Source organism: Pristis pectinata, chromosome 11 (assembly GCF_009764475.1).
Source record: "Pristis pectinata isolate sPriPec2 chromosome 11, sPriPec2.1.pri, whole genome shotgun sequence".
Lineage (NCBI taxonomy): Eukaryota > Metazoa > Chordata > Chondrichthyes > Rhinopristiformes > Pristidae > Pristis > Pristis pectinata.
In genome coordinates, this window is record NC_067415.1 from 85,623,086 (window position 1) to 85,650,724 (window position 27,639).

At 40.2% G+C, this 27,639-nt stretch overlaps 1 protein-coding gene across 1 annotated transcript in view; it reads left to right on the forward strand.

Moving 5' to 3' along the window:
* The window catches only part of pcca (propionyl-CoA carboxylase subunit alpha), a 314,348-nt gene that overhangs the window by 9,985 nt on the left and 276,724 nt on the right, over positions 1-27,639 (forward strand). The window contains exons 3-4 of the mRNA XM_052025829.1: positions 729-776; positions 9,584-9,651. Of these exons, the coding sequence (XP_051881789.1) occupies positions 9,604-9,651 (48 nt within the window). The 5' untranslated portion in view covers positions 729-776; positions 9,584-9,603. The remainder of the gene's footprint in view (positions 1-728; positions 777-9,583; positions 9,652-27,639) is intronic.

Below are 27,639 nucleotides of genomic sequence, written 5' to 3' on the forward strand. Positions count from 1 at the left end.
ATGACTAGGATTTAGATGGGTGCCTTTGTACCTGAGACTTTGTTTAATCTATGAAAATGACGGTTGTAGGCAGAGAAGGAATGATGTTCGCATTTTCAGCGACTAAATTAAGGTGAATAGCAATATGAGCAAGAAAGTAGAAAACATTAGTGGGATGGCAGATTCATGGCAAATCGAAGTATTAAATAAATATATTTTGGCCAACAATGAAAGGGCATGTGCCCATAAAGTAAGGTTGTTGGGTATTGAGAGTGTTGTGTGCAATTTACATATTTCGACAAAGGTAAGAAAGCAAGTAGAAAAGACAATAAAACACGTACAGTATAGGTTTTTAGGTTTTACCCAGGATATAAATATAAAACCAAGAAAGTGATATTGAAATAGTATAAAGGAGATTTGGGCTCGATTACTTTTATGCTAGTTATTTATCAAGGATGTTACACTTTCTTCAGAACCTTTAGCCTGAGAGTAAAACTATTTCATCTTCATGTGCCTGATTATTATCAATGGATCAAAGAAACAAAAACTATAATCTCCTCCTGGAGAGGGCAACATCAGCTCTTGCCCCCTCTGATTTTGTAAGGAGTTAATTAGTCAGGAAAAGGATGGAGAATTTTGGTAGATGTGATGTGAATGATGTATAAGCTCTTTGTTAAATATTCATATCAAGTTTCTAGCAATTAATACTGTATCAGCCATTAAAGTCTTTTGGTGTTTATTTCCACCAGACGTTTGATAAAATCCTTATTGCGAACAGAGGAGAGATCGCATGCCGGGTAAGCTGCTTTCTATTGCAATGTCTTCTTTACTAATTAACAGGGAAACAAAGTTTGGGGGACCTTATTTCAACTACTCTTTTAGAATAATAGAATCCTATTACACTAAAGGCAGAATTCAATCCATCAAACCAGTGGCAGATTATTCAATGACCAACATTATTAATCCTACTCCCCTGCCCTTTAACTCTGCAATTTTTATTTTTCAGAGTACTTAATCAATTCCCTTTTTTTTGAAGTTCATGTTGATTTGCTTCCACTACACTTTAAGGCAGTATTTCCGGATTATAACACTGCCACTTAAAACAAATTTTCCTTGCCCCTTGCTATTAACTTAAAATCTCTGTCTCCTAGTTACTGACCTGCTGCCAATGGAAACAGTATTTCTTTACCTTATCCAAACTTCTCGCTCTAGGTGAAACTTGTCAGTGCTAACTTTCATGTTCAGGAAAGGAAATCCATTTTGATGGGAGCTGGATGGAGGATCTTTTATCTTGTTAAACTCTCAACACTGTTCAATCTCCTCGATTGGTCTTCTTGCAAACAGTAGGAAATATGACATCCAACAAGTTTGGCAGCTACTTTGGAGTGTTGGGCAAGAATATATTACTAGTTTGAAGATCCATATTTTCCAGACTCTTGACTTCCCAGTGACAGGTGGTTATTAGACAGCTTTATGGTTACAGCTTTCACTACTTGCAAAGTGAGTATTTCTGATGGCCATAGAGATGATTTCTAGCAAAGAAAAAAAAAGAACTTCCCTGCATTTCTATAGCAGCTTTCATAACTGCAGGATGTTCTGAGGTAAATGGTAGGGAAGGAAGTACTTTGGATTTATAGCTGCCTTTTAAAATTCTAGGCTGAGATATTCACTAGTGGAATGTTTTTATTTTAAGAAATGCAGCAGGCAACATGGTTGCCCAAATATTGGTTCAATAAATGACCAGATTTTTTTTTTGGGTGGTATTGGTATTTGGATAAATGTTGACCAAGATACCCAGGAGAACTCTCCTACTCCTCTTTGAACTATGCTAGAAATATTTTCATACACCTAAGGAGGCAGAAAGTCCTTCATTTTAAAAGTGTCATCTGTAAGACATCTCACCCAACAGTACATGAAAATAAAAAATAACACTGCAGATGCTGGGAATCTGAATCTCTAAAAGTGCAGCACTCCCTCAGCCCTGGAGTTTAGCCTAAATGTTGTGGTTAAGCCTCTGAGGTTGGACTAGGAGCCATGACTTTATGACTCAAAGACATGGAAGCTGCTTTGGAGAAATAGGAACTGAATAAACAAAAATAAAATCAAATTTGCCTTAAATGAGTAAATACTCTTGCTTTGTGGAATATACATTGGGAACTTGCAGAGTCCAGTGAATTGCATCCAATAATTTTACTACACAGAATATCGTGGTGGTGGTAGCATGTTATTTTCTAATACTTGCTCCTACTTTGGGTAAGACATGCCCACAGCACTAAGGCAAAAACATAGCCATTATTTTTAGTGGTCAAGCATACTGGAGAAACCAAACTCTCAAAATTACTACTAAGGTGATTTTTAGGCAGTAAAAACATTAGTTCCAATGTGTGTGTGTGTGTTACATGATTGCAATTAAAGAGAGCAAAAGCCACATTTGGCTCTGTACAAATCATCACAGATTTAACCAATTTGTAGGAGTTACCAAAATCTGTCATTTTTCATCAGCAACTTGTTTTGCAATAAAATTATAAGCTGCTTTTATTTCAAATAGTAGATGATGCTGGCATCTAAGCCCAGAGAATCCAACTGACATTTCCTCATTCTTTCATTCTTCTGTTGCAAAGGATTGGTGATAATTTCTTTTGCCATTTCTTTGCAATGTCATTGAGTTATTGCTGGGTGCCTATGAGTTTCACTTGCCAGATTCCATGCCAGTACCATTTGGATGCTCAATGACTTAGAAATTCCTGGAAATATCAAAACTCAGTATTCTATTACTGTATAGCTCAAGTATTCATTAAGTAAAGACATTAAAGATTCCAGATTTGACCCCTAGTTTGTGCTGAGGGTCACTAATATAAACTAAGGCAATAGAAGAGCTGCCTTAATTGGTCTCAGTATGTTTAGACTTGGAAGTAGAAAAGCTTGGCAAGATTTTCTATTTGGTGTCTGTTGAAGATGGAAGCCTATACACTTTGAGCAGAACTAGAGCTGCTAGCTGACAACTTGAATGACCCGGGTTCAATTCTGACCTCCAGTGCTGTCTGCATGGAGTTTGAATGTTCTCTCTGTGAACATGAGTTTCCTCCAGGTGCTCCAGTTTCCTTCTGCACCCCAAAGACGTGGATTTGTAGCTTAATTGGCCATTGTAGATTGCCCGTAGTGTGTAGGAGGTGTAGAATTTGGGAGGAATAGGTGGTAATGTGGGGAGGATAACATGGGATTAATGTAGGATTAGTGTAAGATTGATGGTTGGCTCTGAATCCTGCAGGGCCTATTTCTGTGCTCCATGTCTCCATGCTGTTACAAGACATCAGTAAGGCCACATTTGGAGTACTGCATATGGTTCTGGTTGCCTGAGGACAGAAGGATGTCATTAAGCTGGAAAGGGTGCAAAAAAGATTTCCGAGGATGTTACTGAGACTGGAGCGTTTGAGTTAAAAGGAAAGGCTGGGACTTTTCCCTGACAGTGTATGAGACTGAGGGGTATATAAAATCATGAGAGGCATAGGTAGGGTGAATGGCACAGTCTTTTCCGCAGGGTAGGGGAAGTCAAAACTAGAGGGCATTGATTTAAAGTGAGAGGGGAAGGACTTAAAAGGGATCTGAAGGGCAACTTTTTCATGCAGAGGGTGGTTTGCATATGGAACAAGCTGCCAGAGGAAGTGGTGAAGGCAGGTACAATTATGACATTTAGACAGGTAGATGGATAGGAAAGGTTTAGAGGGAATATGGGCCAAACTCAGGCAAATGGGACTAGCTCAGTAAGGCAACTTGATCGGTATGGACTAGTTGGGCTGTAGGGCCTGTTTCCGTGCTGTATTACGCTGAATCTATGATGTGGTTGGGCAAAGTTGTAAAACTTATTTTTGGTTGAGCAGCCTCCTAGCCCTTAGTAGCCATACTTAATAGCCATAGCTTACTTGGCATCCATTAAACTGTACCCCATCTTCAAGATTGGGGTGAAGAGAAATTGGTGAAGAAGTTGAAGAATGACCTGAAATAAAATAGAAAATGATGGAAATACTTATTGGTAAGACAACACCAGTGAAAAGAAAATCAGTGTTAACATATTAGGTGAAATATGTTAAGACTCTTGGCAAAATCTTCATCTGCTTCATCAATGATCCTTCCTTCGTAAGATCAGAAATGTATTGTTTGCTGATAATCTTATTGTCAGCTCCTCTGAAGCAGACCATGCTCATGTGCAGCAACACCTAGTCAAAGTTCAGACTTGCCTAATAAGTGACGAGTAACACTGCCCTGCAAATGATAGGCAATGTCTTTTTCCATCAGTGGAGAGTTGAAACACCCTTGACATTCAGAAAAACTGGACTAGACATCTAAATACTAAGGTACCAAGAGCCAGTCAGAGGTTGAGCAGCCCACCAGGAATAATTCACCTCTGCTCCCCAGAGTCTTTTCACCATATTACAAGAAAACGTTGGAGTCTGATCCAACTGCCCACTTGACCACACCCTTTATAAGATGCCTTTTGGCAACTCACAAAGGATTTTGCACCAGACTTCGCAAACCTCAACCCCTGCCGCTTGGAAGAATAAGGATCTTGACCCACACCCACACCTCCAAATTCACATAGTGCCTTGGAAGTTTATCAGTTGCCCTTCACTGTTCCTGAATTTTAAATCCCAGAACTTTCAGTCGAACAACTCTACAAGTGTACCTTTACCACACAGACAGTAGCAGTCTTCTCAAGGGGAACTAGGGACAGGCAAAGCAATAAAGTAAAAAAAAAGTCCAAAATTGATATCTTTGACTTGATAATTTCAGTTTTTATGAGAGGTTTAGAAAAGTTTAGGAAGTTATTATCTGCCCATTTTGGGGCTGGGGGAACGTGAAAGTGACTAAACACTGGAAAATTTTCAAGTTTAATGGCATTTGCAAATATCAACTATGTATTTGGATGATTTTTAGACTTTTGGCAGGATAAAGGTTAAATTAAAACTCTCTAGAATGTTCAAAGTTCTAAATGTTCTTCTATTTTATTGTCTAGTTTATGTACCACTGTGAATCCGAGCTGAACTGGACTGGATGACGTCCTAACCTGGATAGATAAAATGAGACTATCAAAGATTAACTCTGATAATATTGAATCAGAAGCCACAATGTCAAACAAAATAGGAAAGCTGTTTGAGAGCAGTTTTAATACTTGACTCTTGGCTAATGTTAACACTTTGTGAACCTGGCAGTCAGTTTACTTGTTAGCTAGTTGCAAAATTATATCTTTACAAAGCTGTGAGGTGGATTGAAACATTATTTTAATCCACCAGCCCTGTGTTAGGTGATTTGCTTTGGCTCCCAATCCAGCACAGAGTTAAACAGCACCGAAACAAGTCCTTCGGCCCAACTTGTCCATGCCGACCAAGTTGTCTACCTGAGGTAGTCCCATTTGCCTGCATTTGGCTCATATCCCTCTAAACCTTTCCTATCCATGTGCCTGTCCAAATGTCTTTTAAACATCGTAATTGAACTCACCTCTACCACTTCCTCTGGTGGCTCATTCCATCTATGCACGACCCTCTGTGTGAGGGGAAAAAAATTCGCCTCGGGTTCCCCTTAAATCTTTCCACTCTCACCTTAAACCTATGCCCTCTAGTTTTAGACTCCCCTACCCTGGGGAAAAAGACTGTTATAATCATATCTATGACCCTCATGATTGTATACACCTCTTTAATGTCAGCCCTTAGCTCCAGGGGAAAAATGTGCCAGCCTGTCCGGTCTCTCCTTATAACTCAAGTTCTCCAGTCCTGGTAACAGCCTTGTGAATCTTTTCTTGTAAGAACATAAATAGGAGCAGGAAGAGGCCACCTGGAATTCGAGCCTGCTCCGCCATTCAATAAGATCATGGCTGATCTGGCCCTGGACTCAGATTCACTTACTTTCCTTTTCCCCATAACCCTGAATTCCCCTACTATGCAAAAATCTATCAACTGTATCTTAAATATATTAATGAGGTAGCCTCTACTGCTTCGCTGGGCAGAGAATTCCACAGATTCGCCACTCCCTGGGAAAAGCAGTTTCTTCTTATCTCTGTCCTAAATCTACTCCCCCGACTCTTGAGGCTATGTCCCCTAGTTCTAGTCTCACCTACCGGTGGAAACAACCTTCCTGCCTCTATCTTATCTATCCCTTTCATAATTTTATGTGTTTCCATAAGATCCCCTCTCATTCTTCTGAATTCCAGTGAGTATAGTGCCAGGCTCCAGGCACGCAGTACTCCATGTGCGGCCTCATCAGTACCCTGTACAGTTGCAGCATAACCTCCCTGCTCTTAAATTCAATCTCTCTAGCAATGAAGGCCAACGTTCCATTTGCCTTCTTGATAACCTGTTGCACCTGCGAACCAACTTTTTACGATTCATGCACAAGCACTCCCAAGTCCCTCTGCACAACAGCATGCTGCAGTCTTTCACTATTTGAATAGTAATCTGATCTTCTGTTTTCCTTTCCAAAGTGGATGACCTCGTATTTACCAACATTGTACTCCATCTGCCAGACCCTTGCCCACTCACTTAACCTATCTATATCTCTCTGCAGACTCTCCGCATTTTCTGCACAATTTGCTTTTCCAATCAAGTTAGTGTCATCAGCAAACTTAGATACGCTGCACTCAGTCCCCTCTTCCAAATCGTTAATGTATATCGTGAACAGTTGTGGGCCCAGCACTGACCCCTGGGGCACCCCACTCACCACCGATTGTCAACCAGAGAAACACCCATTTATCCCGACTCTCTGCCTTCTATTGGTTAACCAATCCTCTATCCATGCTAATACATTACTCCCAACTCCACGCATCCTTATCTTATGGATAAGTCTTTTATGCGACACTTTATCAAACGCCTTCTGGAAATCCAAGTATACAACATCCACCTGCTCCCCTCTATCCACTGCACTCATTATATCCTCAAAGAACTCCAGTAAGTTTGTCAAGGAGGACCTGCCCCTTCTAAATCCATGCTGTGTCTGCCAATGGAACCACTTCTATCCAGATGTCTCGCGATTTCTTCCTTAATGACAGCTTTAGGCATTTTTCTGACTACAGACGTTAAGCTAATTGGCTTGTAGTTACCTGCCTTTAGCTTACATCCTTGTTTAAACAGTGGTGTGACATTTGCTGTTTTCCAATCTGCCGGGACCTGCCTAGAGTCCAGAGAATTTTGGTATATTATCACAAATGCCTCTACTGTAACTTCCACCATTTCTTTCAGTACCCTGGGATGCATCCATCAGGAACAGGGGGACTTGTCTACCTTTAGGCCCACAAGTTTGTTCATCATTACCTCTTTAGTGACAGTGATTGTGTCAGGTCCTCACCTCCCATTGCATCCATAACATCTTTCTTTGGCATGTTAGATGTGTCCTCTACTGTGAAGACTGACACCAAAATAGTTGTTCAAGGCCTCGGCCATTTTTACATTACCCAGTATTAATTCCCTCTTCTCATCTTCCAAGGGACCTACGTTCATTTTAGCCACCTTTTCCAATTTATTAATTATAAAAAGTTTTATTATCTGTTTTAATATTTGTGCTAGTTTACTTTCATAATCTATCTTCCCTTTCCTTATTGCTTGCTTAGTGGTTCTTTGTTGCTTTTTAAAGTTTTCCAAATCTTCCAGATTCCCACTACTTTTGGCGACTTTGTATGCATGAGCTTTTTGTTGATGCCTTCTTTTATTTCCTTAGTTATCCAAGGCTGGGCTCTCCTCACCCTTACTGCCCTTGCTTGTAACGGGAATATACTTTTGTTGAGCACCGTGAAAAATCTCTTTGAAAGTCTTCCACTGTTCCTCAACTGTCCCACCCATATAGCCTGTGTTTCCAGTCTACGCTAGCTAACTCCTCCCTTATCCCATTGTAGTCTCCCTTGTTTCGGCAAAAAACCTCTTCACCTTAACTTTAAAAAATTCTCAATCTTTGTGCTCCACAGCCGAGATACCTGTTAGTCTTTGTAGCCTCCACTGATCCTTACACTTTCTGAGATCTCTTATTCTTTTGCATCTTCCTGATTCAGGCACAATACCAACAGTGGCTGCACTTTCTGCTGGATAGGGCAATAAGAGTAACAAAGCGATGCAGCATGGAATCAGGCCGCTCAGCACACCGAGTCTGTGCCAACCATCAACCACCATGCACACTAATCCTACTTGAATCCCATTTTTTTTAATTCTCTCAACATTCTTATCAACTGCCCCCCCCCCCAACCAGGTTCTACCAGTCAACTATGCACTAGGAGCAATTTACAGTGGCTAATTAATCTACACAACCTGCATATCTTTGGGATATGGGAGGAAACCAGAGCACCCAGAGGACTGCACCCATGCAGTCACAGGAAGGAATGTGCAAGCTCCACACTGACAGCACCCAAGGTCAGGATTGGACTTGGCTTTCTGGCACTGTGAGGCAGCAGCTCGAACAGTTGTGCCACTGAGCTGCCCAAATCTTGAAGCAGGGAATTTCCCTTCGAAAGCAATTCACCTCTGTGCTCCATTTCCTTTAAGATGCAGCTTAAAACTAATTTACTAAGCTTCTTGTCCTAATCCCTCCTTGTGGATGGTTAAATTTTGATTGATAGTTGTTCTTTTAATACTTCCCATTAGTTACCATTGATAGCATTATATATCTGCAACTTTTTTACATTTATTTTACCTAAAAGAGACCGGTTTGCATCATTCCAATAGGCAGGCAGCGAGCTTTTCATTAGGGAGTGGCATGACCAGGGCAGAGGTCGTGATATGGAAAGATTTTTTCCTGTTTGAAGGTTACTATGGCAAGTACTGACATCACTGAAAGAATTTAAGCTGCATAGTACATTTTGAAAATTTTTCTTCTCAGAGTTTATAATTATTAAAATTGTATTTAAGCTATAATAGTTTCTAAATGGCATAAAATATGTAGATGAGCCAGCTTGCATTGGAATTTTTAATTAATATAAGAAACTTTTTTTCTCTTTTTGCTGCTTTAAAAATCAAATTTTTAAGAATATTGTGAGTTGCCATGATTTAGGGTGTGAATGAGTAGTGGAAGTTGATTCAATGATTAATAACTTCCAAAATGGATTAAATAAAGTGCCTATTATTTAAAAAAAGACATTTGGAAGACTATGCAGAAAGAGTAGGTGAAATCGGACTAACTGGATGTTTGTTTCAAAATTCTAACACGAACACAATGGGCCAAACAGCCACCACCTGAGGCTGTTTAATTCTTTTGATTTTGTGATTTAAATTTGATTTTTGCCTTCCATGTGCTTTCTTTTCCCTTTTAATTTTTCCTTTCTTTCCTAAAGTCATTGAATTAAGTTGGCAAATGGACATTTGGGGAACGGTAGCCAACGATGTGCCCAGTGGGCAACAATGTCCTGTACAATGGGCACTTATGGTCTGGTACACAATGTCAGGATATCTTGGACAATATTCCTTTAATCTATATTGGAAAGTCATCTACACTAATTAAAGTCCACCTACAGTTTTGGAGTTGAGGACCATTGAGTGAAAACAGTAAATGTTTAGGCAAAATCTACCCGATTGGTTTTATTCTGTTGAAGTTATCAACAAGAGAGTTACTTGGAAATATTTGTGTTACTCTGCAGATCATTAAGACTTGCAAAAGATGGGGATAAAAACAGTTGCAATTCACAGTGATGTGGACGCCAATGCTGTAAGTAACTAATTATTGCTCCACTTTTTGCTCAGCATTGCAGATTTATGAAAATAGGCTGTGCTCTTACAACATTACTACACATTAAATTAAACAGAATTAGAAGCAACTCAGCACTTTTGGTTGAAAAAACCATTTAGTAACTGGACACTGCCTAATGTATTTAGATGCTTTACTTGTGATTTTTGTTACATAATAGGAATGCATTTCACTGAGAAATTGTATAGCTTTCAAAAATATAGCAACTGATATTTCTCTAGTTTGTTTTGTGAATTAAAAGATATTTGGATGCTTTGCAGAGTGTAGACTCAAAACTTAGGGTGGAACAAGTAGAGACAAGTGAGACTTGAAAGTTCCTTTCACATTTTCATGGTATCCCACAGCATTTTTCCCAGTAATGATTAATGATTGAAGAGTCCTAACACGAGAAATGTGGGGGACCATACTGTGCCCATCAGTACCTTGTGCACAGCAATATTGTATTGACTTGATTGTCTTAAGGTATTGGTTGAGGATAATTACTGGTCACAGCTCCAGAGAAAACTCTTCATCTTCATAATAGTGCTGTGGGGATCTTTTTGTATTCATCTGTGATATTTCTTGATTGGAAGCCAACACCTTTGGTGCAACAGTACTCAGTACTGCCCAGAATGCCAGTGTAGATTTTGGAGCCTCTGTTGAGATTTGAACCTATGGCCAACTCAATAGTGAAGAGAGTGCTATCCACAGAGCCAGAAGGGAAAAAGGTTAGTGGCATCTGTTATATCAGGGCCAGTACAGAGGACTGTAGGGGTCTTAAAAGTAGAGAGGAAGATGATAGTGATGAGGTATATCAGAAGAACTTGAAGCGCATGGCACTATGATTAAGGTGCTAGAATGGTATGGGGTTTGAGGAATAAGGTAATGTATCAGATGTGGGGGAATGACAGACTGAAGTGGGCAGTGTGCTGATGCGTCAGTGGAGCTTGGTGAGAACACTGCCTTGTTTCTATCTGCGGAGTTAGGGAAATGGGGAACTGAGTACAGAGAACGTTTGGGGAATCGAGTCGGCAGTTGTTAAAGTTATGAATGTTGTTTTGTTAAAATGGTGATACATTGGAGTAAGAGAATGAATTCACTGGCTACCATGGTAAATTTTACTTGTATACTTAACTGGTATTAAAACTGGTATAACGTTTAAGTTGTTTATTAGGTCATATACTGTTTTGTTACTCGTGCACTAATGGGCCAAGCCAAGCTCCAGTGACACAGAGAATTTCATTTTGTAAGTCATTACATCAAAGATAAGAAGTCAGAAACACAGACCAATGTCCCAGCATGCAAGCCCTAATTACACACTTTCAGCTTTGAGCTCTGTCATGGGAAGAGCATACCAGATGGACAGAGGGAAAGATTTGAAAAGCTTCTCAATGTCATCTTGAAAAAAGTGCACAGTTCCACTCACTGCTGGAAATCCCTGGCCCATGGAAGGGGAGCATTCAGGATGTCTCAGAACCTGTAGTCCCAAGGGAAGGAGCACATAGGAACCCAGGATAAATTGGTATTGGTTTATTATTGTCACTTGTACCGAGGTACAGAGAAAAACTTGTCTTGCATACCGATCGTTCAGGTCAGTTCATTACACAGTGCAGTTACATTGGGTTAGTACAGAGTGCAATTGAGGTAATACAGGTAAAAACATTAACAGTACAGAGTAAGGCATCACAGCTACAGAGAGAGTGCAGTGCAATAAGGTGCAAGGTCACAACAAGGTAGATCATGAGGTCATAGTCCATCTCATTGTATAAGGGAACCATTCAATAGTCTTATCACAGTGGGGTAGAAGCTGTCCTTAAGTCTGGTGGTATATGCCCTCAGGCTCCTGTATCTTCTACCTGATGGAAGAGGAGAGAGCATCAGCTCACAAACTACACACCAAGCTGTCAGGTTAGACACCTACTCACCTACTTCTGGCCCCACGTTGGCCTCCTCAGTCATGTCAGAAACCTCCGAACTGGAGGGGAAGCAAGTCATCCTCGATCTCAAGGGAATGTCAAGAATGAAGAATAAGCAAACGAAACACAAAAGTTATGGAAGAAATTTAAAGTTTCAACTACTGCCAGCTCCTATAGTTATAGTTCACTCCAGTGCATTTGATCAAAATAAATCTGCTGAAATTTTGGAAGCCACAATTCTGGAGTTGCCTCCTTTCCTTTGACAAATTAGACTTTCTTAGTTTTCTGGGTTCCTGAGACCAGTTTAACATGCTTAAGTTTTAGCAGCGTTATCATAGTGTGACAGTTACTCTCCCCGAGCCCAACATTTAGATTGATCCTCCCAGTGTGTTGCTGAGAGAGTGCTGCACTCCCAGAGGGGCAGTACTGAAGGACTATTGTGCCATTGGAGGTGCAGTGTGTTTGGAAGGAATGCAGAATTGAGGCTTCACTTGCACACTTAGATGCATGTTAAACTTCCCATACGACTGTTTTGAGGAGGTTGTAGGGTACTTCTCCCTTATGTCCGGGCTGATAGTTATCTCTCAAACAGATCATCTGGTGATTATCATCTTGTGCTTTGTGGGAGACTGGATAACAACGTGACTGCACGTCAAATTATTTAGTAGATTGTAAAGCACTTTGGGATGTCCTGAAATTGTGAAGGGCACTTTATAAATGGAAGCCTTTTCTTTGTTAATATTGTGAGGTTAATGCTGAGTGCATAACTTAATAGAGAGTTGATGTGTATGTGGAATGCCATGGCTTCCAAAATGTGGTTGGTTTGCAGGAAGACCGGCTACATGTTTCAAAGGTAAGTGTGTGGGCCATCTCCATTTTCTCAAGATTTGGAGTGCGATATGTAAACCACTTCCTGAATGCATTCATGAATGGACAATGACATGAATGACCCCTATTTATAGACTTAATTTCTGTACTTGGGAGTTGGTACTGTCTGTTCTTTTTATGTAATAATGTCTTCAGAGACTGATTCATTATTTTGCCCTGGTCATTAGTGAGATTTCACCTTGATGTGAAAATGTTGAAACATCTAGGCATCTTGATTCTAAGCAACTGGACACAAGCTGAGTTTTTTTTTACTGAACTATTAGTGCAAATTATAGTGATCATATGTTGAATTTACTTTAGTTATCTGCTAGTAAAGAACGGTATTCAGTTTTAAAATTTCAAATGCAATTAGCCAGTTACCACTAATAGGTATTAAGCATGCAGAACTGACAGTGTGTCAGGCATTGCTTTTTGCTTTAGTGACTTCATTTAGTATGAAGACTAAATGCTGTGATCTGCGCTCCATTTAACAAATCAGGACAGACTTATAAGTGGAGCTGTCCATTTGATGGTTTCTGCTGTGTCTGGTGCAGTTTTAGATTGAAGGCTCTGCTTTCTGGTTGTCTGCATATGGATGTTCACCTGTTATATACTATAGCAAGTTTGAATGGAATGGCAAAGTTTTCTGTGAGGCAGCAGGAAAGGAGATTTAATAGGAGGGGGAGGGGTGTCATTTGGCTTGGAACTAAATAGAGTCTTCTGTAAGGTTATATGTCCTAAATATTGCTATTGTTTATATAGCACCAAAAGAGATCTGGTATACATTGGAATGATTTAGAGCAGGCAGCTTGGATAAAATATTTTGCATTTTGAAGGTAATTGTTTGAGCTTGATCTGACCTCCACATTGTGGTGGAGTATATTCATAAGTATCATGTTTTGTAAGGGTCGTGCTAATGGTCAAATAGTTAATAATCAATGCTATTTTCAAAACCATCTCACGAGAGGAAGAAGCTTTTTATCAAGCGAAATTCTTGTTTGTTTGTCATTTTCAGTTCCATGTCCAAGTAATCATATATTTATGTGTTGTAAGGACAAAATACTGGAAGTACTCAGCAGGTTAGGCAGCATTTGAAGAAAGAGAAGCAGAGTTGTTATTATAGATCAAAGACCCTTCATCAGAACTGGGAACTATAGAAATTTCCTCTTTGCACCCTTCACTCCCTCTTAGTACACTCCTCTCCTGCCTTTTCTCCTTCCACCATCTTGCCCACAGGACCCCAGACCCACTTCTACATTAGGTTGCAGAGACAACTATGAGAATACTTTTACCTAAAGAAATATGCATTTGGAGGCTTGGGTTCATTACCACCACCATCTTAAATCAATTAAGGATGGATAATAAATGCTGCCTTGGTCAGCAATGCTCACATCTTTCAAGCGAATAAGAAAATCTAACTCTTGGTTACATCTTATTGAGCCTGGTGCCAATTTTTGTTTGACATTCCTGCACAGTGCTTTGGGATAGTTATACTACTTTAAAGTTGTCGCACAAATGATACATTTTTAAGCTATTGGTGGGCTCTTAAATGTTCTGTCCCTTTTGCTCTCCCTCACTTGTGCCAATATTTCTCCATCTGTCTACTTCTTTTAATCGTCTTAAACGTGTTTGGTCATTCCGTACTCTATTCAATGGAATACGAGCCTTGGCCTTTGTATAATTCTGCTGAGTCTGCACTGCTGTATATTCTCAAAGTGAGGTGACAACTACAGAATGTGGCTTTCTCTATGTCTAACCATGGCTTGCTGCAATTTTATAGTGCCCTGGTGAGATTACATCTGGAATACTGTGTCCAGCTCTGGTATCCTGACCTAAGGAACCAGTGAATCCACCTCCTTCAAATATCTAGGATGCAGATCATCAGGTCCTGAGGATTTGCCACCTTTCAGTTTCAATAATTTCTCCGTTAATATATTTTTACTTCTGCGATATCTTTGAGCTCCTCATTCAGTCTGGACTTGTAGTAGGCTACTATTTCCGGGAGCGTTTTCTTTTTCTCTTATTTACTTTCTTGGCGATTTCCTTTTTCCCCAATATAATTTCTCCTCTGTCTGTCCAAGACCCACATTGACTTTGGCTAATCTTTTTTTCTTTTTTCGCATATCTGTAGAAGCCCTTACAGTCTGTTATGATTTTGTGAGCCAATCAAGTTTTCTTCCTCAGCCATGCCTTGGACCTCTTCTGTTGAATTCTGAAATGTTCCTAATCCTCAAGCTTACTGTTTTTTTTTGGCTGCATTTTAGGCCTTTTCCTTAGAACTTAATTCTGTCTTCAACTTCCATTAGCCATGGGTGGACCACTTCTTCTGTTTTTTTTTGTACCTTAATGGATTGTATATGAAATAAATCAAAAGCTAAGCAACCTCATCAGCATCAATAGTACCACTGAAGTCACTTGCCTCTTCAGCCATTGGTCAATAAGATAGCAACAGATGGAGCCATAACTCAAGAATTAGCAAAGCAACTCAAGCTGAAGAATGTCCAGATGCCAGACAAGCAAATGAACTCAACAGCACTATCCTCTCTTGCATTCTTCTTGTCTTTCAATCCAAGTAAGTACATTTTATTGAGTATATTGAAAACTGATTGCGTGATAGCTGATTCTGGAGCCAGGCTAGGCCTTTTGCTCCTCTGAAGGTAGCGTCAGTCTTCACATAGAAAGGAGCATCATTGTTAATGATATTTCGATTGATCTTAATTCAGGAGAAATCATGTGTACAGAATTCCTAATAGTGAATCTGATGTATTTCTTTAAAAAGCTGCACCCCTTGAACAATGCATTGTTCTCACCCCTGATAAAAGTAGCAATTCAAGCAGAAATAGTTTTTGAGATACAGTAATGTTTGGAACCTTGGGTTACTATGAATTTTAATTTGAATATATCAATGGAAGAGAGGAGGAGGAGGAGAGTTTTTTTTAAACTTCATTGACACACAGGATACCTTGCCCTAACAATTTCAATTGTAGGAATAGCTGAACTTTTAGCAGGAAGGATATCATGTCTGTAGTTTCCTTTGTGCCCAATACTCAACAAAATTCAGGTGCACAACCTTTGTTATGTTTTGTTCTATTTTTACTTTTGATAGGGAAAAATAGGCTGTGTACAAAAAAGTATTTTCTAAATGTTTCACTTTCTTTTGAAAAATCTCTGAATTATAGAAAAGCAGTGAATTCCACAAATGCATGAAATACATACAGTATTTCCTACTTTGTTTTAGAAAGCTAAAATATATTTAAAAATTATTCCTCAGAAGAAACATTTAAAATTGAAGTACTGTATGGAATTTTCTCCACCCATTTCAGAAAGAGATTAAAATATTTTTCCAATATTAGTCACCAAATTTCATGTATAACATCTGCATTTTTGATTCTAAAGCTAGAAATGAGAATTCAGAGCCAATTGCTTGTAATGGTTTTGCAATCATAGGAACAGATCTAGACCATTCGACTCCTTGAGTTTGGTCTGCCATTCAGTTAGGTTATCACTAATCTACACCTGCAATTCTGTTCTGTAGGGATATGACTTCTCTGGGGTGGATAAATATGTCTTTTTATATCACACCTTTTCCTGACCACAGGACGCCCTGATACATTTTACAGCCAATTAAATACTTCTTAACTGGTAATTGTAGGAATACAAGATTTTCCAACAACATGTGACATTAGGCTGATTTTCCACTTGTGCCGTAAAGAAAAAAATGAACTTCAAAGGATTCATAAAAGTATATATATTTTAATTTAACCCCCCTAGGGTTTGCTGACCTCAGCTATGTTGGGAGAGAGCTGGTTGGCTTTACTTTTCCTGGAACAGGGAAGGAGAGAAATAAATTATGCCATTCCCTAATTTTTATGTGGTGATTGTGGTTGGAAAATGTATGTGTGGAGACACTAGCTGATGATGCAGTCAGCTGTTGACAGTCCCCAAGTGGCAGAAAAACCAGCTGGAAGTTTTCACTCCAAGATTAGCAGCAAAGATTAGCCATTTTGCAGTAAGCTGTACAGAGACCTGTGGAATCCATGAATAGAGGCACTTCATTGTGACTCTTCATCCTTTAGGAGCTTTTAGTTCAGAAACTTTAAAAACAAGATTCGGTTTAATGTTATGCACTCTTATCCACCATTATATCAATTGCTGACAAGCATAAGTACCAAAGGATGCAATGCACCTCTTCCAACACCCACCTTAAATTTTGGAAGAAAGAAGAATGTGTACTTCGATGTTATGTTGTACTTTCCATCCAATGAATTACTCTTTGAAATGAAGTCATTTCTGAAATAAATGAAATGGGCAGCCAGCTGTATATAGCAAGTTCCCATAAGCAGCTGTGGGATAATGACTAGGTAATCTGTTTAGTAATGTTGATTTAAGGATAGATATTTGATACATCACTAAACATAGCTGCTCTGCTCTTCATAAAATGGTGTCATAGGATTAATTTTTAATATATCTGAAGCCCTGGTCACTTTCAAAGCACACTATCTCCAACAATGCTGCACTCCCTCAGTACTGAGCCTCTGGACTGAGCCATGAGCCACAACATTCTGACTCTTGAGGTGAGTGTGTTACCAACTAAGCTACAGATGACATTTTCGGTGCTGCTTAATCCCTGTTCTTTTTCTACTGTCAATTTAGCTTTGAGCATTAGTCTGTAATTAGTATCAACTTTTCTAATCAACAAAATATTTAGTTTTGTTCATGGGATAGGAAAGGACATTTTTTGCTGAAAAATTATGCATTGTTTCATTTGCTACTCTTTGTAATAAAGTGGCTGACATACTGTGAAGAAATAATGTAACGTTAGTTTCTAATCTACTGTACAGATGTTTTCAGTTGAGCATCAGGGTGCTAATCCAAAACAGTGATAAAATATATGGAGAACCAACTGTGCTACTTATTGCAGCAATAATTTAGAAAACTCCAAGTAAATCAAAATACATTTAAATTTAATTTTTAATTGCAGCTAGAAGAATATTTATGCTTGTTCTTGGTCAGAGCGCCATGTATGAGATTCATTATGATTACTTTTATAGTCATGTATGAGACTTGATGGTCTTGCCAGTGAATTAATAAAGAAAAGAAAATTTGATATTAGTTAATTCATAGTAAAATTTTTTATGTTATTGGAATGATCTTTGTTCTGCAAACTGAAAACACTGGGAAGAAAAAGATAGGTAATTTTTAGTGTGCTCCACGTGCAAGATAGAAAATAATTTGTTTAGTTTCACCACCCACTGTCTGCTGAATTAAAGAACTTGCTGAAATACTTGATTTGTAAGAAAATCCACTGCAAATTGTGAAGGAGTAAGCCACAAGTATAGCTTCCCAACTAGAACTAGTGAATTTGTGTGCGCCTTCCTTCAGGCAGTGCATTCCAGATCGTAATACAGTCTCGCGATTTGGAATACCTCCACTAAATTTCCCCTTAAGCTTCTGTTCTCCGAGGAGAACAACCCCAGATTCTGCATTCTCTCTATATCACAGGGTCCCTCATTTCACTCTAACTAGAATGATATTGAAGGCGGTTACTGCAGGAATTAACAAGGTCAGTCAATTAGAACACCCAGGTAAATCAGTAGTAGATCTTTTAGTGCAACGACATTTGTCCCAATATTTTCAGAAATGCAATTTATTGTAAACCATTCTGAATGGCTATAAAACAAGACTAAACAAAAGCGCACAATTCTGATGCATTGTAGCAAAGATCAGCCCTATCTCTTGTGGTGTATGTTGCTTTGAGAGGTTGGTTATGGCACGCATCAACTCCAGCCTACCAGACAACCTGGACCCATTGCAATTCACCTATCGCCGAAACAGGTCTACAGCGGATGCCATCTCCCTGGCCCTTCACTCAGCTCTGGAGCATCTGGACAGTAAAGACACTTATGTTAGACTATTGTTTATTGACTACAGCTCTGCCTTCAGTACAATAATACCAAGCAAGCTTGTCACCAAACTCTGAGACCTGGGACTCAACATCTCCCTCTGTAACTGGATCCTTGACTTTCTAACAAACATCGCAATCAGTGAGGATAGGCAGCAATTCCTCCGGCACGATTATTCTCAACACTGGTGCACCTCAAGGCTGCGTCCTCAGCCCTCTACTCTACTCCTATACACTCAAGACTGTGTGGCCAGATTCTGCTCTAACTCCATCTACAAGGTTGCAGATGATACCACCGTTGTAGTCCGTATCTCAAACAGTGATGAGTCGGAGTACAGGAAGGAGATAGAGAGCTTAGTGGAATGGTGTCATGACAACAAACTTTCCCTCAACGTCAACAAAACTAAAGAGCTGGTCATTGACTTCAGGAAAGGGGTCAGTGTACATGCACCTGTCTACATCAATGGTGCTGAGGTCGAGAGGGTTGACAGCTTCAAGTTCCTGGGAGTGAACATCACCAACAACCTGTCCTGGACAAACCACGTGGATGCCATGGCCAAGAAAGCTCACTAGCGCCTCTACTTCCTCAGGAGGCTAAAGAAATTTGGTTTGTCCCCTTTGACTCTCACCAACTTTTACCGATGCACCATAGAAAGCATCCTATCTGGATGTGTCATGGCTTGGTATGGCAACTGCACTGCCCAGGACCGCAAGAAGCTGCAGAGAGTTGTGGATGCAGCCCAGCACATTACGGACACCAGCCTCCCCTCCTTGGACTCTGTCTTTACCTCTCGCTGTCTTGGTGAAGCAGCCAGAATAATCAAAGACTCCACCCACCCGGGACATCCTCTCTTCTCTCCTCTTCCGTCGGGTAGAAGATACAGGAGCCTGAGTGTGCGTACCACCAGACTTGACAGCTTCTACCCCACTGTGATAAGACTATCGAACAGTTCCCTTATACAATGAGATGGTCTATGACCTATGACCTCATGACCTCACGATCTGCCTTGTTGTGATCTTGCACCTTATTGCACTGCACTTTCTCTGTAGCTGTGACACTTTACTCTGTACTATTACTGTTTTTACCTGTACTGCATCAATGCACTCTGTACTAACTTAATGTAACTGCACTGTGTAATGAATTGACCTGTAAGATCGGTTTGTAAGACAAGTTTTTCACTGTACCTTGGTACAAGTGACAATAATAAACCAATACCAAATCCTATACATTTATTCACAGTACTGGGTCCTATAGTGACTGCTGATATATCTTTACATTGTCCGTCCGATCCCAGTCCTGCAACCAGTATCTGAGAATTCTAATGGGAAACCCTAAAGTTCCAGGTGATTTGTATGAATATTTTTGAATCTATATCTCCATGTTGTAATGGTTTGCTGCCAAAAACCAATGCTTCATCGTAATGAATGTGGGAAGCATGCGTTCATTCATCTTTGGGCAGTGCGTGTACCAGTTGAATAATTTGCAGTGTTGCATTGATAAACGGTAGCAGGGATAGGGTGGAATCTTCTGATAACTAGTGAGTCTGTCGGGAGGCAGATTCCCAGCTGAAAGCCTAGGAGCAGCAAAGTGCAAGGCTTCTCAAGAGCACAAAAGGTAGGTCCACCTCAGATTGCCTTGACAATCCATGAGACTTTAGCATTCCAAGAAATAAACTTTTAAGCTTTATTTACAGCATGGTAACAGGCTCTTCTGGCCCAACGAGTCTGCGCTGCCCATTTAAATCCATGTTAACCTACGCATATATCTTTGGAATGTGGGAGGAAACTGGAGCACCTGGAGGAAACCCACGCAGACACGGGGAGGATGTACAAACTCCTTACAGACAGCAGGAATTGAACCCCAATCTGTGGTGCTGTAATAGCATCACGCTAACTGCTACACTACCGTGTGACACAAATAATAAAACATGCTAGCACTTGCAGACAATTAAAGACAATTAAATGCATGTATATATTTTACACTTAATCACATGGAAAGGAAATGAACATACCTCCACAGCTCTTTCCTTTGAAAAGCTGGATCTGCCTACTTTTACGTGGAAGTATGGGGCCATTTTATAATGTATTTTCATGGTCTCAGCCATGCCATACTTTGTGGCATTCTTACCTTTGTGTTAGATGGTCCCCACCTGAATGCAAAGTTGAGCACAAAATCTGAGATCCCGGTCCTAATATAGTGCAGAGAGAGTTTGGAAATTTAAAGTTGCCGTCTTTCCAGCGATACACTAAACTGTCAGCCTCCGTCCATTCCCTTGGGTGAATGTAAAAGATCTTATAGCTATTTTCTTAACGAAGAGCAGGCGAATTATCTCTCATGGGGCAAATATTTATGCCTCTGGCAGTGTCACCAAAAAAAATGGTGATTTGCTGATTATCAAATTTTTTGTGCAAGTTGGTTCATTTTCACTCCTCCTTTGCTCAGGCCCTCGGGAGGGAACTAAATGTAACATCCTCAAGTGTGGAGGTAACTGAAAGCTGGGATGTGGGGGAGGGCAGAAAAAATCTGTGAGGAGGATGTATGGGGTCCAACATGACTTAGACATGTTGGGTGAGCAGGCAAAGGCATGGCAGATGCAAAACACTATGATGCTGGAGGAACTCAGCAGGCCAGGCAGCATCCGTGGAGAAAAGCACGCGGTCAACGATTCGGGTCAGGACCCTTCTTCAGGACTGAAGATGCTGCCTGGTTTGCTGAGTTTCTCCAGCATCATAGTGTTTTTCATTTAGATTCCAGCATCTGCAGTCCTTTGTTTCTCCAGCATAGCAGATGCAGTTTAAGGAGGATAAATGTCTGGTTTTCCGCTTTGGTTCTGAAAACAGACACACTTTTTTGTGAGTTCTGAGATGGCTAATGAGGTCACTGTAGGAACTGTAGACTCTTCCGGAGAGGGAAAGGATGTGACTGATGGGTTGGATATGTTCCTTTTGCTGCTTACACAGGACTTCTGTGTGCTTTTGATACATGGCCTCAAAGTTCTCAGTACCACCCTAAATGTTCCTTCTCCACTTTGGTCATGCGCCAAAGGTTCCTAGTAATCAGTGGGGTTGTTACATTCCTTCGTGGAGGCTTTGAGCACATCATTGGCATTTTTCTCTGTCCACCTGGTGCAATCTCTTCCTACAACAGAGCTTGGAATAGTGTTTCTGTTTCAAGAGGCTGGATGACATTGTCTGTCTACTATGGCTGGGATCTCAATGCTACAGACATTACCAGAGATGGGACAAGAGGTGTCTGACAGGATGGGCAGGTGTGGCCCCTACACTGGGCTTCTGTTAACTCCCAATACTTGGGCTTGATGTTCTTTTAGCCATCCTGAATGCTGCTTCTCTAGCTTGAGCACCATTGGACCAGGAGTCATAGGGGATGTTGCATTTTCTTTTAAGCTGACTATGAGCACATCCATGAATCCTCTCCACTCTTCCCCTGGTAATCTCTACCCAAGACTGAACTTGGAAAAGTGTTTTGGTAGTCTGGTATTGGGGCATATGAATGATGTGGCCTGCCCAACCGAGCCAACTGAGTACTCAGTGCTGGGGATGTTGGTCTGGGAGAGGAAGCTGATGTTGGTTTGCTTATTCCTTCCAGTAGATTTGGAGGATTTTTTTTGCTGTAGTTAATTCAAGTCTTGGAATCATACAGAAGTGCAGGGATCACTGCTGCTCAGTAGATCATGAGTTTTATGCTGGGTTTGAGGTCTTAATCTTCAGATACCCTTTTCTTTTGACAACCAAAGCCTGTGCTGGCACTTTGAAGGTTGTGGTGATTTTCATCATTGAAGTCTACTACATTTCAATGTTTCCTACATTGGAACAGCGGCTGTACTTCAAAAATACTTTGACTTGCTTTGGAATTACATTAGGTTGTAGAAGTACCATAAAAATGCAGTTCTTGCTTTTCTTTTGTTTTAGTTAAATTTTAACAATTAACTTTGATACTGGGATTCATTCATTTATGTATGACGTTAGCTTTGAATTACAAGGAGCTTGAACAAATATTATTGGTGCTGATTTTGCAGTGACCTCATGTACATTCGAGATTTTGCTGGTCATATAACGTGACTTTGACATAACTATTCTATTCTGTTTGTACTGTTCTGCTATATTGTTTTAGACAAATCATCAGTTTTTTTACCCTCTCTGTAACAAACTGAAACAATAGAAACAAACGAAAACAAATGCTGGAAGAATTCAGCCAGTCAAGCAGCAATTGTAGAAAGAGAAACTCATTAACTTTTCGGGTCACCTTTCCTCAGAACTGAGGCTATTGGTACTCATAATTAAAGTGGAAATTTTAATAATGCAATCTACAATTTCTGCTGATCACACTGGTATAGGTAACTGTACTTTACTTTCTTAGAAGGCTAAGGAGGTTTGGCATGTCTCTGAACGCTCTAACAAACTTCTACAGATGAACTGTTGAAAGTATTCTGACTGATTGCATCATGTTCTGGTACGGCAATTCGAATGCACAGGAACGTAAGAAGCTGCAGAGAGTAGTGGACTTGGCCCATTACATCACAGGCACGTCCCTCCCCACCATTGGTAGTATCTAAAGGAGGCGCTGACTCAAGAAGGTGACAGCTATCATCAAGGATTCCCACCCTCTGGGCCATGCCATCTTCTCACAGCTACTATCAGGCAGGAGGTACAGAAGCCTGAAGTCCCACACCACCAGGTTCAAGAACAGCTACTTCCCTTCAACCATTCGGTTCTTGAACCAACCTGCACAACCCTAATCACTACGTCTGTACAGCAACTCTGACCACTTTGCTCTACATGGACTTTTTTTTTGTTCTAATTGTGTTCCTTCTTGTAAACTTTGTTTTCCTTGTGAATCTGATGCTATGTGCCTGTGATGCTGATGTAACTAAGTTTTTCATTGCACCTGTGCACACATGTACTGTGCATATGACAATAAACTCGACTTTGAGACAGAAATTGCAAGTTTATTTTACAGTTACTTTGCTTATCCGCAGACTGTTTCACTGGGATTTTGTGAAGAGCATTGAAGTATGTGGGATGACATAGGATTATTGTACTTTACGCAAATTAAATGTACATGCAAGAACTCCTAATTGTTGAATCTTAACTACTGCAAAGCACCCTCGTTGGTGATGTTTACCTTTATAATATGGAGTCTCATTCTTTCAGACTTTTAAATATTGTTGATACTTAAAAATGTTTACATTTATTTTTATACTTTTTCTTTCTGACCCTTTCTCTTTCTCTCCCCAATCTTTCCTTCCCTCTGTTCATTTCAATTTCTGTAGCAACAGACGACCTGCTGGGGGAACTCCGGGTTGAGCAGCATCTGTGGGGGTGGAGGGGAGGAAAGGAATTGGTATTGGTTTATTATTGTCACTTGTACCGAGGTACAGTGAAAAACTTGTCTTGCATACCATTCCTACAGATCAATTCATTACACAGTGCATTGAATTAGTACAGAGTGCATTGAGGTAGTACAGTAAAGAGTCACAGCTATAGGGAAGTGCATTGCAGGTAGACAATAAAGTGCAAGGTCAAACAAGGTATTGTGAGGTCAGGAGTCCATCTCATTGCATAAGGGAACCGTTCAATAGTCTTATGGTATTGGTTTATTATTGTCACTTGTACCAAGGTACGGTGAAAAACTTGTCTTGCATACCAATTGTACAGATCAATTCATTACACAGTGCAGTTACATTGGGTTAGTACAGAGTGCATTGATGTAGTACAGGTAAAAACAATAACAGTACAGAGTAAAGTGTCACAGCTACAGAGAAAGTGCAGTGCAATAAGGTGCAAGGTCCCAACAAGGTAGATCATGAGGTCATAGTCCATCTCATCGTATAAGGGAACCGTTCAATAGTCTTATCACAGTGGGGTAGAAGCTGTCCTTAAGTCTGGTGGTATGTGTCCTCAGGCTCCTGTACCTTTTACCTGATGACGTCCTGATGTAGGGTTTCAACCCGAAATGTTGACAATTCCTTTCCCCCCACAGATGCTGCTCGATCCACTGAGTTCCTTCAGCAGATTTTGTTGCTCCAGGTTCCAGTATCTGCAGTCTCTTGTGTCTCCATTTTACTACTCCATTTGTGAAGTTTCTTCAAAGTATGCCTATTTTGAAGGAGTAATCCCCCTCTCTCCAACAGGAGTTCTGAGAGACCCCCTCTCACTCCTTCCGCTCTGTGGTTTCTACTGCTCTCTGGCTTTTTGACCACATTCTTACCAAGACTTGCTGCCTCAGAGTCTTGATGCAGGGTTTCAAACTGAAACCCTGGCAATTCCTAACCCCCCCCCCCCCCCCCCCCCCCCCCCAGAGATGCTGCTCAGCCTGCTGAGTTTGTCCGGCAGATTGTTTGTTGCTCCAGATTCCAGCATCTGCAGTCTTTTGTCTCGTTTTCAATTTCTGTACCTGATTTGGAATTGAATTTATAATTCCAACTCTGTGTGACTCACTGAAGATTCTTTTTTTCTGATTAATTAAAGATTCACTTGGTTGCTTGTTCTGTCTAGGATGTCCAGGGCCAGGCTGAAGCACTCTTTGGAGAGTTGGCGGGGAAGAATTTCCAGTCCATGGACAAATGTAATGTTAACAACATTGTCATCCAAATCTTTAATATAGGAGACAAATGACTGGACCCAGCACCGATCCCTGTGCCACACCACTGGTCACAGACCTCCAATCTGAACAACAACCCTCTACTACCACTGTTGTGCATATACTGCTGTCTGTCCAATTAGGTTTTATAACTAAACCCAATTCTATGCTTAACTGGCATCTCTATATTTTGTAACTGTAACAATATATTTTGCATTTTGGTATTGGTTTTCCCTTGTATTACCTCGATGTACTGTTGTTGTGAAATGATCTGCATGGATGGCATGCAAAACAAAGTTTTTCACTGTACATGTGACAATAATATACCAATTACACTTGTATGCTTTGCAGCAGGGATCACTGGATTGGCTGTCATAAGAGGGACAGCTGAGCTGTGTTTTTTTTTTGTTTTGTTATTGCTTAGAAACGTTAATACATATTGTAATAACACACTGCTGTTTGGGATGTGGGAGGAAACCCATGTGGTCATGGAGAGAATGTGCAAACTCCACACGGACAGCACTCAAGATCCGAATCGAGCCTGGATCGCTGGAGTGTGAAGCAGTTAGCACATTCAGCTGTATCACTGTTACATACAGTATTGCAAGAAACTTGCGAATACCATGAAGAAAAAGATAGCATTGGACCAGTGTGCAATTTTTAGTTTGTTTCGTCAATGGCCTAATAGTAGGTAACTTTGGAATATATGAATCTCTATGGATATCCTTCCACATCAACATCTGTGTGAAGTTCCAATGTAATGTTGTAATTGCACCACATTAATGTGCTCGTTAACATGCCCTCTGCATTGTTTCAAGCCACTTTCCCAGTGGGATCATTATTTAGAAACACTAATTGGGCTTAATACCAGAACCAAATTAGTCCTTAGTGAGTCTTTTGCTTGGGTGAAGATATGACAGAAAAATTAGTTCTGTTGTAGAGGATATATGAAGAAAAGGAAGAGAGTTCATTTTGTTTTGTTTGTAATTTGAACTGGGTAAAAAAAAAAATCTCAAACTTTAAAGCCATATAACTCTATTCCTAGTTTCAATAAAAAAAAGGTTTAAACTTGCAACTCTGTTTATGGTTGCGTAGATTGAGATGAGTGGTTCTGAAATTTGGGAGGAGGATGGTGAGTTCAAGCATTGAATGGCTTAGAATCGCCTGAAATTGGAATACGTTGTTGTGTTAGTAGAGCTGAAAGGAAGAGGAATCCAAGCATAGTTGTCAGTAATCATAAGAGCAGGTTGTGTTGTCTGAACTCTCTGGTCTCTGTTCTTCAGAGAATTTACTAAATTTCCATTGCATTGGAAGAGTTTCGGTACATTGTATTTTCTCAATTCTGTAATGGAAGGTTTGTGGCTGAAAAACTCAGTAAACTCCTCTGCTTGAAAGCCAATGACTCAAATTTAGGGCTGAATTGGGCAGCACTCTGACCCTGACAAGGCTTCGGTCTGCCAGGCCTCTCTTAATTTTCAGTCTGTTGTTCACTACACATAACCTATTCCAGTTTCATTTGATGGTTTTAATTCTAAATACCTCTGCCAGTTTGACTATGAGTCAGCTTTCCTTTCTAACTCAAAGTAGGCAACCCTGGAGCCAGTCCCTTCCTTTCGACAAATTAAGTTTGCAAACTTGTACAGTATTTTTACAAATTTGTGATTAATCAGCTAATGTACGTAAGTATTTTCCCCATTGGTTCAATAGGACAACCTTTTCAATTATATTCCATAATCCATTCAGTTTTAAAGATAACAATTTAAAAAACATGTTTTTTCTTTCGATTATATGGATGATTTGATGAAACTTTATCTTGGCTTTGGGCCAGGTAGTTCAACTTTGCAAGCAAAAAGAAACTGCTGGAGGAACTCAGTGGATCAGGCAGCATCTGTGAAGGGAAAAGGATGGTTGACGTTTTGGGTCAAGACCCTGCATCAGGACTGATTCAGGATCTCGACCTGAAAGTTTGACCATTCCTTTCCCTCTATAAGTGCTGCCTGACCGGCTGAGTTCCTCCAGCAATTTGATTTTTACTCCACATTCCAGCATCCGGAATCAGAATCAGGTTTATTAACACTGATGTATATCGTGAAATTTGTTTTGTGGCAGCAGTACAGTGCAAGACATAAAGACATAAAAATTACTATAAGTTACAAAAATAGTGCAAAAGAGGAATAATGAGGTAGTGTTCATGGGTTAATGGACTGTTAAGAAATCTGATGGCGGAGGGGAAGAAGCTGTTCCTGAAACATTGAGTGTGGGTCTTCAGGCTCCTATACCTCTTCCCTGATGGTAGTAACGTGAAGAGGGCATGTCCCGGGTACTTAATGATGGATGCTGCTTTTTTGAGGCAGCGCCTCTTGAAGATGTCCTCAATGGTGGGGAGAGTTGTGCCTGTGATGGAGCTGGCTGAGTCCACAACCCTCTGTAGCCTCTTTTGATCCTGCACATTGGAGCCTCCATACCAGGCAGTGATGCAATCGGTTAGAATGCTCTCCATTGTACTCCAATCTTGTGTCTCCAAGTTAAACTTTACAACTTGTAAGCCTAATTGATTTAAGAGAATGAATTGCATGTTATAAGATCGACACAACAATACTTCCAGTTGTTAGTTTCTCCTTAATTATTTTAGCTTTATAATTGGTATTCCCAGCACGGGAGAGAAGTGTTTTTCATTAGCATGG